Here is a 12,010-nt window from a genome sequence, read left to right as displayed (position 1 = left end):
TCACAGCGAGACCCACTGGACCACAAAAGCATAGCAGAAATGTGCAGGGTAGATCGTTGTGCGCGCTGGTAACCCCACCGAGTTTGCATGTGACCTTGGTAGACAAACTGCTCATAAAACATAATAAAAATTGTAAATAAAAACCTTAGAAAAACATCCTGGACCCCCCCTCCCCCACTGCGCCTCCCTGCAATGTGGACTCAGAACTGGTCACCACCCCAATTTGCAGAGCGCTTGCGTACCCATGACTAGAACCATGTAGAGGGGAACGCTACACAACCAAACTACCCCAAGATCCGACCCTCCTCCCTAAAGAACAGTTACATTTGCCCAGGTTGAAACCTTAAGGGCCTCGTAACCCTTAAACTAGGAATATGTCGCTCCAATCGCTCTGGGCGGAACGTCTCCCCACCCCCCTCCCCAAAATCAAGTCGCAAATAAACACTGACAGTGATCCTAGAGTGCTCATTAGGGGAAACAATACAAATATTAGACAATGTTCGGATGCAAAGAGCACCTTCCTCCCATTAAACTAGGGATCGTGGCAAGAGCCAGTATAGTCAGTGCCATAGCTAAACACTAGGTACGGGGTGGGACCCCAGTTCGTGCAAAGTCGACTGATACCAGTGTCTGGTTAACTCAGTCAATGTTCCCGGAAGACGGTTGGATCTATGAGGGTGATCCTGGGATGAGCCATCTCCGTCTGCGGTGGAACGCCACCTCTCTAGCCAGTCCCAGGCGTCCTCCGGGGACTGGAAGAACAACGACTTACCATCTGATTGCACACGCAGTTTTGCTGGAAAGAGCATGGCATACTTCCGATTGTGGCCCCTGAGTTCCCGTTTTATTTCCAGGAAGGGGAACAGGTGGAGTTTTTATTCTATTGCACTGTAGACTAGGTCACAGCAGGTATTGGGACTCAAACACAAAAAAAAAAACTAACTCCCAAACGTCTGCGTCCAACACTAGATAGCGGGAGTAACTGTAAATCTACAGCCACACATGATATAATATAAAGCTTTTCTAGTGTCTTCTGGGACAGAAAAGTTGGAATAAATATAGAAGTGTACATGTGGCAGCACTATTGAAACTAAAAAAGCATTTAGCAAAGTCCTACTTCAGTTTACACCGTTTGAAATTTAAGGGTGATCATGGATGGCTAAACTGAGACAGTTACATATGCATGCTTTCAATATTTATAAGCAGTTAGGAAAATACAGCAGTTTATCCTTCAATCAGTTCATCACCATTTTCCACGCATGGGTTGGATTGCGCTTAGACAATGCAAAGGTCCTTTACTTTGAGCTGCTGGCATACCACACTTATAAGTCTTCAGCTGGTGCAAAATTGTGCATCACATGTACACCTAAATTTGACACACCACCCTTTAATCTCAATCAATCAATAATAGCATTTGTAAAGCGCACTACATACCAGTGAGGGTCTCAAGGCGCAGGAAGACGGGCGGATGGGGGCGGCGGGGGGACGACGCTGCTACTGTTCAAAGAGCCAGGTCTTGAGGAGTCTCCTGAAGGTTAGGAGGTCTTCGGTCTGCCGTAGGCAGATGGGGAGGGTGTTCTACTTCTTGGTGGCGAGGAGAATGGTCTGCCGCCGGCGGTCACTCTTCAGATGCGGGGAGACAGTGGCGAGGGCGCGGTCTGCAGAGCGGAGCTGGCGGTGTAGAGGCTGAGTCGGCTGTTGAGGTACGCTGCTCGGGTGCCGTGGAGTGCCTTGTGTGCGTGGGTGAGGAGCTTAAAGGTTATCCTCTTGATGGGGAGCCAGTGCAGGTCTCTCAGGTGGGGTGTGATGTGACTGCGGTCGAGGATCAGGCGCGCGGAGGCGCTCTGGATGCGTTGGAGTAGTTTCAGGAGTTTGGCCGGGGCTCCTGCGTAGAGTGTGTTGCCGTAGTCCAGTCTACTGCTGACTAGGCCCGGGTGACCGTCCTTCTAGGTGTGGTGGGGATCCACTTGAAGATACTGCGAAGCATGCGGAGGAGACTGCGTTGACCTGCTTCGTCATGGAGAGTGTGGAGTCGAGGATGGCTCCTAGGTTTTGTGCGTGGTCGGTGGGCGTAGGAGGTGCTCCTAGTGAAGTCGGCCACTAAGAGTCGTCCCAGGCTGAGAGGGTGGAACAGAGGATGAGGACCGCCGTCTTGTCAGAGTTCAGCTTCAATCACCTGTTCCTCATTCAGTCGGCGACGGCCTTCATTCCTTCGTGGAGGTTGGTTTTGGTGGTGTGGGGGTCCTTGGTGAGCGAGAGGATCAGCTGGGTATCGTCGGCGTAGGAGATGATGTTTAGGTCGTGCCGTCGGACGACGTGGTCGAGCAGTGCCATATATACGATTAACAACGTCGGGCTGAGGGATGATCCTTGGGGTACGCCGTAGATGATCTCTGTGGCTTTGGAGCGGAAGCGGACACTCTGGGTTCTCCCAGAGGAAGGAGGTGGTCCAGTCCAGGACCTTCTCTTGGATTCCGGCGTCGTGGAGGCGTGCTTTTAGTGTGCGTGGCAGACTGTCGCGAAAGCGGCTGACAGGTCCAGGAGGATGAGGGCCACGGTTTCTCCGTTGTCGAGCAGGATCTGAAATAGTCGGTGGTGGCTATGACGGCAGTTTCGGTGCTGTGGTTGCTACGGAACCCAAACTGGGATGGGTCCAGAATGATGTTCTCTTCGAATGCAGGTCCATTTTTCTGACACTAGGTGTCGGGAAGTGGACCTCTAGGTAATAACCTCTCCTTTGGTCCTGAAGAATGCTGCGTACCCTTCGGGGACACATTAGCAGAAACATGTCGACCCTTTATAACGCGGTGAAGGGAGATTAATGTCCCATATCACCGATCACTTCTTTTAACTACCATACCTTTGATCCCTGAATAAAGGATATGGACAAGGGTAATGGTTTTTAATACACTTTTTCACTCCCCCACCCCCCCACAGCCATCACTTAGATTTAGAAGTGCATCCCTGTCTCCAGGTGTATGCCCGCCCTCTATCAAACCAAGTTTTTAGAGGGAGAAGACAGCCTATGATGAAGCATGACACCGGGAGGTGTGTGAGGCCAGTCCGTAACTTCATGAGATGCCCCCATTGGCAACGCATCTCCCCCTAACTCTGTAGATACCTTTAGGAACACAATCTAGGGGCAGTCTTCTTTTGTGGATTCATAGTAAAGTGGAGTCTGGCTTGCCCCTTAGTCCCGAGCCTCTGGTTCCCATCTGCTGAGGTTAGTGTTTATGTACACCATTGGGTAATTGCATTCTTTAGAATTATCTAAAAATTGCAAAACCAAGGACACTATTTTGGACCATTTCACATTTTTCTCTACACAACAACTACCTAATGACAGGTTGGAAAATTATGTGGCAGCATTAGGACCATTCATAATGCTTTGTAAGAATACATTTCATTTAAGACACATCACAAAAGTTCAAGATTGTGGGCAGTTACAACTCAATCATATTGCTTAAGGCATAAACAGACAGAGAAAAGACCATTTTGTACCTACCTTTGCATCAGGCTCTTTTTCTTCCTCCTCGTCTACATCTTCCTCCTGACTCCCATTTCCAGCATCTTCAGCATCACTCTTCTGTTTCTCTTCTAATAAAAAGAGAACATTGTTCTTCTTCATGGCTCGTTTTAACTTAGTTGCACACTAATAATCTTAGATTGACTCAGACTTATATGAAATATGGTTTAAAGTTCCATACCTTGCTTCTCATCCACCTCCATTTCACCTTCCTCGTCTTCATCTTCCACCTTTCCTTCCTCCTTATCACTCACATCTGGTTGCGGTTCATCAGTCTTCTTGTACTCTGCAGGACTGGGCTGCTTCTATATTAAGAACAATGTTAGCTTTGATGTAATAAGAGGCAAGAATTGTAGGACAGCTAACAGTTATGTATCATGTCTTTTCTAAAGCCTATATAGACTCACTGTTCTCTTTACAAGTATCACACAAGTGAAGACAATTAGTTACAACGTTTGATGTATGAGGTTGAAGCTACAAACTGTACAAAAGCACATAAACAAGATTAAATACTGCTAACTACCTAGAAGATTCCACGAAATGAGCTGTAAAAATAACCACAGATTGGAGTATCTTGCGAGGCTTGACATTTTTTGTTAGTAGCAGATAAAAAAGTTGGAAAACCACACATACCTTTCCAGAAAAACAGAAGAGAATGATGAGGAACACCGGTAGAGCAACAGTCAGCACATAAACCACCCAGAGCCAAGGCCGTTCCTCTGCAGCTGCCATCATCTGTCCAACCACACCAGGCTGAAAACACAAGCAGGCATCAGTGGCTAGAGGAAAGTCAGGTTCCATCAATTAAACAAACCAGAGTTTAATCAAACTTTATGACTAAAGATCTAGTTGAACAAGCTACATTATTTCAAACCAGGTGCTTACCTTCGGTAATGCTTTTTCTAGTGGATCCAGTATCTATCTGCAGATTTCTCAGCTTTTAAATAGCCCTGTACACCAGCATTCCACTGAAACTTTCTCGATAGCGCTTCCATGTTGACAGGGTCGTCGGAATCCACATGGCACCACATGCGGCACCGTGTGATGTCGCATGGAGGCATAAGAAGCCCACCGTCGGCATGCTGACGTCAATTTCCACCCATTTTCTACCTGCCTTCAAGGCGAGTGGATGGAACTAAAATCACAACTGTAATTACAGTTTCTAAACTTCACAAGGAATATGCTACTTACCAGTATGCATCTGTTCTTGGCATGTAGGGCTGCTGACATTTATATCTATGCATAGATCGCCGCCTAGTGTTGGGTCCGGATGATTGCACATTGTTGTCCTGGAAGAGTCCTCGAAGTATCACGAGATAGGTGGCTCCTCCCCTGGACTACAGTGCGCATGGGCATCCCCTCCATGCTCAGATTGTTTTTCGCCATTGTGGCAGAGATGGAGTGTGATAAAGTAAGTGATGACCATGCGTTAGAATGAGTGTGAATGCTACAGCTGCGACAGGCGCCGGGAAGGAGGGCGGGCGATATAAATGTCAGCAGCCCTGCATGCCAAGAACAGATGCATACTGGTAAGTAGCATATTCCGTTCTAGGCATGTGGGCTGCTGAATTTATATCTATGCATAGAATAAATAGTAGTACCCTCCTTATTGGCGGTTGCCCGTGCCAGCTGCAGCAGTCTGAAAGAGAGTTCTGAGAACAGCCCGACCTACAGCAGCTTGCTGTTTTGAGTGTACATCCACGCAGTAGTGTTTGGTGAATGTGTGTATGGTGGTCCATGTAGCTGCTCTACATATGTTCTCTAGAGGAATGTTACCTAGGAAAGCCATGGATGCCCCTAATTTGCGTGTGGAATGCGCTCTTGGGGGAACTGTTAACGTGCGTTTAGCCTTTTGATAACAGATCTGGATGCACTTAACAATCCATCTGGCTATACCGGATTTAGAAATTGGGTTGCCTTTGTGTTGTGGAGAGAAGGCAACGAACAGTTGTTTAGTTTTCCTGAAGTCTTTAGTTCTGTCTAAGTAATACAGGAGAGCCCTTTTAACATCAAGTGTGTGTAGTGCTCTGTCTGCCACTGAATCAGGATTTGGGAAGAATACAGGTAGTTCGATAGTTTGGTTAATGTGGAACTGCGAAACTACCTTGGGCATAAATTTGGGGTTGGTGCGTAGCACAACCCTGTTCGCATGAATTTGAATGAAAGGTTCCTGAATAGTGAGGGCTTGCAGCTCGCTAACTCGTCGCAGTGACGTAATTGCGACCAGAAAAGCCACTTTCCATGTGAGAAATTGTATCTCACAAGAGTGGAGAGGTTCAAACGGTGGGCCCATGAGCCTGGTGAGGACTATGTTGAGGTTCCAGACTGGCGAAGTCGGGTGTCTTGGAAGAATTACCCTTTTCAGTCCTTCCATAAATGCTTTAATGGCTGGCACTCTGAAAAGGGATAGGTGCTGTCTATTTTGAAGATAAGCCGCCATTGCTGCTAAATGTATCCTGATGGAACTGTACGCTAGGTTACACCTGTACAGGTGCAGCAAATAACATATGATGTTTTGCGTGGAAGCATCAAGTGGATTTATGTCATTATTGGAGCAATAGATGACAAAACGCGTCCATTTCGCCGCGTAGCAGGCCCTGGTGGTAGGTCGCCTAGCCTCCTTTATGATGTACATACAGTCAGGAGGCAGGTGTAGGTAGCCAAACTCTATTTATTCAAAGTTTTATATAGCGCGAACAAGATCTTTACAGATATCAGAGCGCTTCACAGAGACAGGGGTAGGGGCAACAGGACTGAACAGAACTAATGGGAGCAGTATAATAGTCACTAACAAAATAGGAAAACAGTAGTGTACAGAAAACATACCAAAATACAATCAGGTAACAAGTAATATAAGACGGCGCAAAGTCATTGATCCCGCTACAATAGAGTTCAGGTAAACTTTGGATGTAGGGATGGCTTATACCAATTTCTAAGGATAGAGAGAACAAGGGGTGGGGGCATCAGGAGGGTGATTCAACAAACTAAAGTGCATCATCTAGTGGTCGGTAGTAGGAGAGTAGCATAATAGTGTCACAATCAAATAAGAATATAGTGCCAAGAGACAATCAGGAGATCAAAAACTACAAAGCGATGCAGAGACTCTGATACAACACTTATAAAGTTCAGGTGAACTTGGCCATAAGGATGGTTTTCACCTCTTTCTTGAAGAATGCAGTGGAGGAGATAAGCCTGGTTTCAGGAGGGAGTGCATTCCAGATCCTGGGTGCCATTCCTGAGAAGGAGCGCTTGTATGTTTTTTCCTTCCGGAATCTACGAGGTTTCAGGAGTAAATTTTTTGAACTTCTATTGGATCTCGAACCACCTGATAGACAACTTTTGAGCGAGGTAGTTGGGTGCCTTGTGGTGCACCGCCGAGTGTGTCATGACGGCAATTTTTAGCTGTATTCTGGCTTCAAAAGGCAGCCATTTTAGAGATTTTAAGTCTGGGGATATATGCGAATGTTTACTTGAGCCAGTAATGAGTCTCGCGGCAGCGTTCAGGGAGGCTCTTAGGGGTGCTGTTGTGGCTAACGGGAGTCCGCTGAGGGCCACAATTCCATAGTCTATGCGAGGGATGACTAACGCTTGTACAGCAGTTTGGAAGTCCTTGGCTGGGAGGAAGGGTTTAAGTTTCCTCAGTGTGTTGATTTGGAAATTAGCTCCTTTTGTTGCTTTGCTAACGTGCTGTTGCATGTTGAGCTTGGCGTCGAGTGTGATGCCTAGGGATTTCGCAGAATCCACGATGGTAGGTTGGACATTGAGTGCTGTTAGGTTATTGAGCCAGGTTTGGGTGGTGGTAATTTTCGCCGGAGGTGAGATGAGTAGGAACTCAGTTTTCAGAGCATTTAGTTTGAGGTGATTAACGGCCAACCAGGATTGAGTGTTACTAAGTGTGGAATTCAGAAGTTTGATATCTTCCGGGGATCGTAGCTTTAGGTAAAGTTGTGTGTCATCGGCGTACATATGGAATTGAACATTGGATGCTTGGGGCAAGGTGGCGAGCGGTTCCATGACTAGGTTGAACAGTGTGGGGGAGAGGGAAGATCCTTGTGGGACACCTAGATCTGCTGGCACAGGTGTAGATAGCACATTGTCGATCTTGAACTTCTGAGACCGGTTATAAAGGAAGGAAATAAACCATTTGAGAATAGTTCCCGATAGACCCATTCTAGTGCTTAGCAGCTCCAGTAAGTTCTCGTGTTTGACCGTGTCAAATGCTGAAGAGAGGTCAAGAAGGATGAGGAGGCAGGACTCTATGACCTCAGGAGCCATATTGCAAGGCTCAACTGCTGCGGATCTGGGTGCTGAATGTCTCCATGGCTCTGAGTGAGGAGACTGGGTGTGAGTCTTGGGCGCTGGTGGGCACCACGGAGAGTTCTAGGAACGTGGTGTACCATGCCTGTCGTGCCCACGTTGGAGCAACCAGGATGAGCGTCATGGAGTGTTGCCTCAGTTTGCGTGCCACTAGCGGTATGAGTGGTGCTGGAGGAAAGGCGTACGAAAATTTGATCGACCAGTTCATCCATATCGCATTGCCCTGAGACTGCGGGTGTGGTAACCTGGCGGCGAAGGCGCGGCATTTTGCGTTTTCGTGTGTGGCGAAGAGGTCTATCTCTGGATGACCCCACTGCTGGAAATATGGCTGGAGAACCGAGGGATGTATCTCCCACTCGTGCATTTGATGGCTGTATCTGCTGAGCGGATCCGCCATCTGGTTGTCTTTGCCTGAGAGGTGTTCCGCCATGAGGAACATGTTCCTCTGAATGGCCCACTTCCACATGCCCTGTGCTAGGAATGACAATTGTGGGGAGTGTGTCCCTCCCTGCTTCTGGATGTAATACATGGCAGTCATGTTGTCCGTCCGGATCAACACGACTTTGTTGCAGAGATGCAACTTGAATGCCTTCATTGCCATGAAGATTGCCATCAGTTCTAGTAGGTTGATGTGCATTTTCTGCTGTTGCGGTGTCCATAGTCCCTGCACTGTATAGTGGAGGACATGCGCTCCCCAGCCCTGGAGAGATGCGTCCGTTGTCAGTACTATCTGTGGCACAGGCTCTTGGAACGGTCGTCCCCTGCAAAGGTTGTGTGTGTTCCACCAATGCAGAGAGTTGTATGCACGACCGGTCACCAACACTAGGTCTCTAATCTGTCCTTGAGCCTGGTTCCACTGGCGTGCTAAGCATTCCTGAAGCGGACGCATGTGTAGCCTCGCGTGGGGGACTATAAAGATGCAGGAGGCCATCATGCCTATCAGTTGCATGAACACCTGCGCTGGGAGTGAGTGTTGTGGCCTGAATTTTTGAATGAGCACTCGCATGCTGTTGACTCTCGCTGAGTTTGGTTGCGCTTTGGCAGCGAGCGTGTTAATTTCCGCGCCTAGGTACTGCTGTACATGTGCGGGGTGAAGATGGGACTTTTGGTAATTGAGCGAAAATCCCAGACTGTGTAGGAGGTGAATTGTGCGCGACATGTGGCCGGCACACTGCTGGGCCGACTTTGCCTGTACCAGCCAGTCGTCCAGATACGGATAGACATAGATGTGTTGCCGCCGAAGATGCGCGGCTACTGTCGCTAAGCACTTCGTAAACACTCTGGGGGCTGTAGTGACCCCGAAAGGCAGGACTTTGAACTGGTAATGCTGGTTGTTGATGGTGAACCTGAGATATTTCCTGTGACTGGGGTGAATGGGAATGTGGAAGTAGGCATCCTTCAGATCTAATGTTGCTAGGAAATCTCCTTGACTGAGCAACGGCAGAACTTGCTGTAACGTTAGCATGTGAAAGTGTTCTGACAGGATGTATTGGTTCAGAGGTCTGAGGTCTAGAATGGGCCGTAGAGACCCGTCTTTCTTTGGGATTAAGAAGTACAGTGAGTACACCCCTGTACCCTGCTGTTCTAAAGGCACGAGTTCTATGGCGCCTTTTTGCAGCATGGATATGACTTCCTGCTGCAATAAGTGCATGTGCTCGGCGGACATAGGACGGTGCCTTGGGGGTATGTTGAGTGGAGGTCAGTTCTAGACAATAACCGTGTTGTATAAGTTGTCTCACCCACCTGTCCGTGGTAATGCTTTCCCAGACTGGCAGGAACTGCTGGAGTCTCCCCCCGACCGGTGTTATATGGTCGGGGGGCAGTGACAAGACGTCACTGCTTGTTAGTGGCAGAGGATCTGGTATTATTATTTCCACGTCCTCTGCCCTTGCTGCTGTTCCCATGGTATCCACCCCTATTGTTCTTGTTATAGGTGGTTTGTGTGCCCCCCTTGGTGTATTGGGCTTGTTGCGACGCCTGTCCTCTTGAGTCTCCCCTGTTACCGGAGCGACGAAAGGAACCGCCCCATAACTGCTGAGACTGCAGAGCTCCAATGGATTTCGCAGTTTCAGTGTCCTTAATCTTTTCAAGAGTGGTGTCCACCTCCGGACCAAACAGGAAGTCAGGGTTTACTGGCTGATTGAGCAGGGTAGTTTGGATCTCCGACTTAAATCCAGAGATGCGGAGCCAGGCATGCCTTCTGAGCATAACGCTAGTGTTTATGGCCCTAGCTGCTGTGTCGGCTGCATCCAACGCGCACTTAATGGACGTGTTGGAGATTAACTTCCCCTCTTGTATAAGCATTTCTGCCCCTTCCTTATAAGCATCTGGCAGGTGTTGCAGTAACTGCTTTAACGTGTCATAGTGTGCCCTGTCATAGCGTGCCAACAAGGCCTGGGTATTGGAGATTCTCCAGATATTAGCAGCTTGAGCTGCCACACGTTTTCCAGAGGCCTCTAAGATCTTGGACTCTTTGTCCGGAGGAGGAGCATCACCCGTTGTCTGAGAGTTCGCTCTTTTGCGAGCATTAGCCACCACTAAGGAGTCCAGTGGGAGTTGCCCCTTGATGTAGGTAGGATCCACGGGCGCAGGCTGGTACTTCCTCTCAATTCTTGGGTTCACCACCCTTGCTTTAGTGGGCTCTTTAAAAATGTCACTTGCATGTTTGAGCACACCTTTGAGCATAGGCAGAGTCTTTATAGACCTTTCTGATGTGGAGAACGTATCAAAAAGAAAGACTTCCTCCACTGGGTCAGCGTGCATATCTACGTCATGGTTATGTGCCGCCCTCTCAATTAGTGCGTTGAACGCAGCAGTATCTTCAGTAAGCGAAGGCTTGATAGCATATGGTCCACAGTGTCAGCCCACGGCTGGGACTCATCTTGATCAGTATCCATGGGATAGTTAAACTGGTCCTCATTGTCCCCTTCCTCCACATCCTCAGTGACGTTTGTGGGAGAGTGGGTATAGTCCTGAGCATATGATTGCATGGGCTCATAAAGAACAGGAGAGGTGGAAGAGTCTCTTTTTCTTCAGTGGTATCCTATAATGTTCCATAGGCGCTTCAGGCCTGATCTTACGCTTGTAAATGGTGAGTCGACCCGATTCGGAGTCGATGTAGAGTTTTGACTGGTCGTCATAGGACGGTGGCTGGAACACAACATCTTCCGACCGAGGCCGAGTGGTTTCGGCAACCGACGTCGACTTGGAGGAGTCGGTAGCCTGAGCATGCTGAATAGACTTAGGCCTTGCTGTTGGGGGTAGTCCGAACTTTATTGGCGCCGTATCAATCGTCTTCGATGGAGTCGCTGTCTTTGATCCGGCCGACTTCGACAGCTCAGTGCGTTTGAGGCCGTGCGTCGATTCGAGCCGTTGCTGCGCAGCAGGAACGCCCTTGGGCTTCGACGCGGTAGTGTCTTTCGATCCAACTTTCGGCTTTGGGTCGAAGGCTTTGACTAACGGTGACTTTTTTGTTTTCGGATCGATGGTCTTCTGGGCCTCGAGTCCTTCGGAAGAGCCGCCATCTTTGGAACCGGAAGTGGACGTCGACGGGAGCATGACGTGTTTCACTGCAGACACAGGCTTAGTCGACCCGATCTTCGGTTCGACGACCCCTTTCGATCCAGAGGGGTCGAGTGCACGTTTTGACTTGGAATGTTCCGAAGTCGTCGATCCGATGGTTGGTTTAACCAGTGTCGGATTCGATTTGGTGTCTTTTGGTTTCGGTTTGGATTTCTCCACTGAGTGTGGTCGACTGACCGATGGCTCTTTGGAAATGTTCTTAGTCAGGCCTTGAAGCGGGACTAGAGAACGGTGTTGAAGATCTTGGCTAAGGCCTTCCGAAGATGCCTCGACCTGAGCTGTGGAAGAGTCTTTATGAGGGCCCGCTACTGCGGTTAGGCCTAGCTCCTCACTTGAGTCGTCATCGACGGCTCCGATAGGTTGCACGTTGTCTCCTACCTCGACGACGTCTTCATCATGGACGTAGAGTTCTTCCTCATCCTCGTTGTAGGTGGAGTCTGGCTCCGACGCAGGATCCGAGTGCTCCGGATCCTCTTATTGTACATGTTCTTCGTCGTCACCACCGAAGATGTTCTCCGGGCCCGGCGCCGATTGTCGTGCAGCGCGTCGAAGACGGAGAGTTTTCTTTGACCTGAATTTCGAACA

At 48.8% G+C, this 12,010-nt stretch overlaps 1 protein-coding gene across 2 annotated transcripts in view; it reads right to left on the bottom strand.

The window, feature by feature from the left end:
• Positions 1–12,010, bottom strand: part of CANX (calnexin) — a 574,990-nt gene that overhangs the window by 98,921 nt on the left and 464,059 nt on the right. For both annotated transcript variants that reach the window (XM_078653533.1, XM_078653534.1), the window contains exons 12-14: positions 4,160–4,279; positions 3,708–3,831; positions 3,506–3,597 (exon numbers count right to left, since the gene is read on the bottom strand). In XM_078653533.1, the coding sequence (XP_078509659.1) occupies positions 3,506–3,597; positions 3,708–3,831; positions 4,160–4,279 (336 nt within the window). The remainder of the gene's footprint in view (positions 1–3,505; positions 3,598–3,707; positions 3,832–4,159; positions 4,280–12,010) is intronic.

Source organism: Lissotriton helveticus, chromosome 7, assembly GCF_964261635.1.
Source record: "Lissotriton helveticus chromosome 7, aLisHel1.1, whole genome shotgun sequence".
In the NCBI taxonomy this organism is placed as follows: Eukaryota; Metazoa; Chordata; class Amphibia; order Caudata; family Salamandridae; genus Lissotriton; species Lissotriton helveticus.
This window is presented reverse-complemented; position numbering and strand designations above follow the sequence as displayed.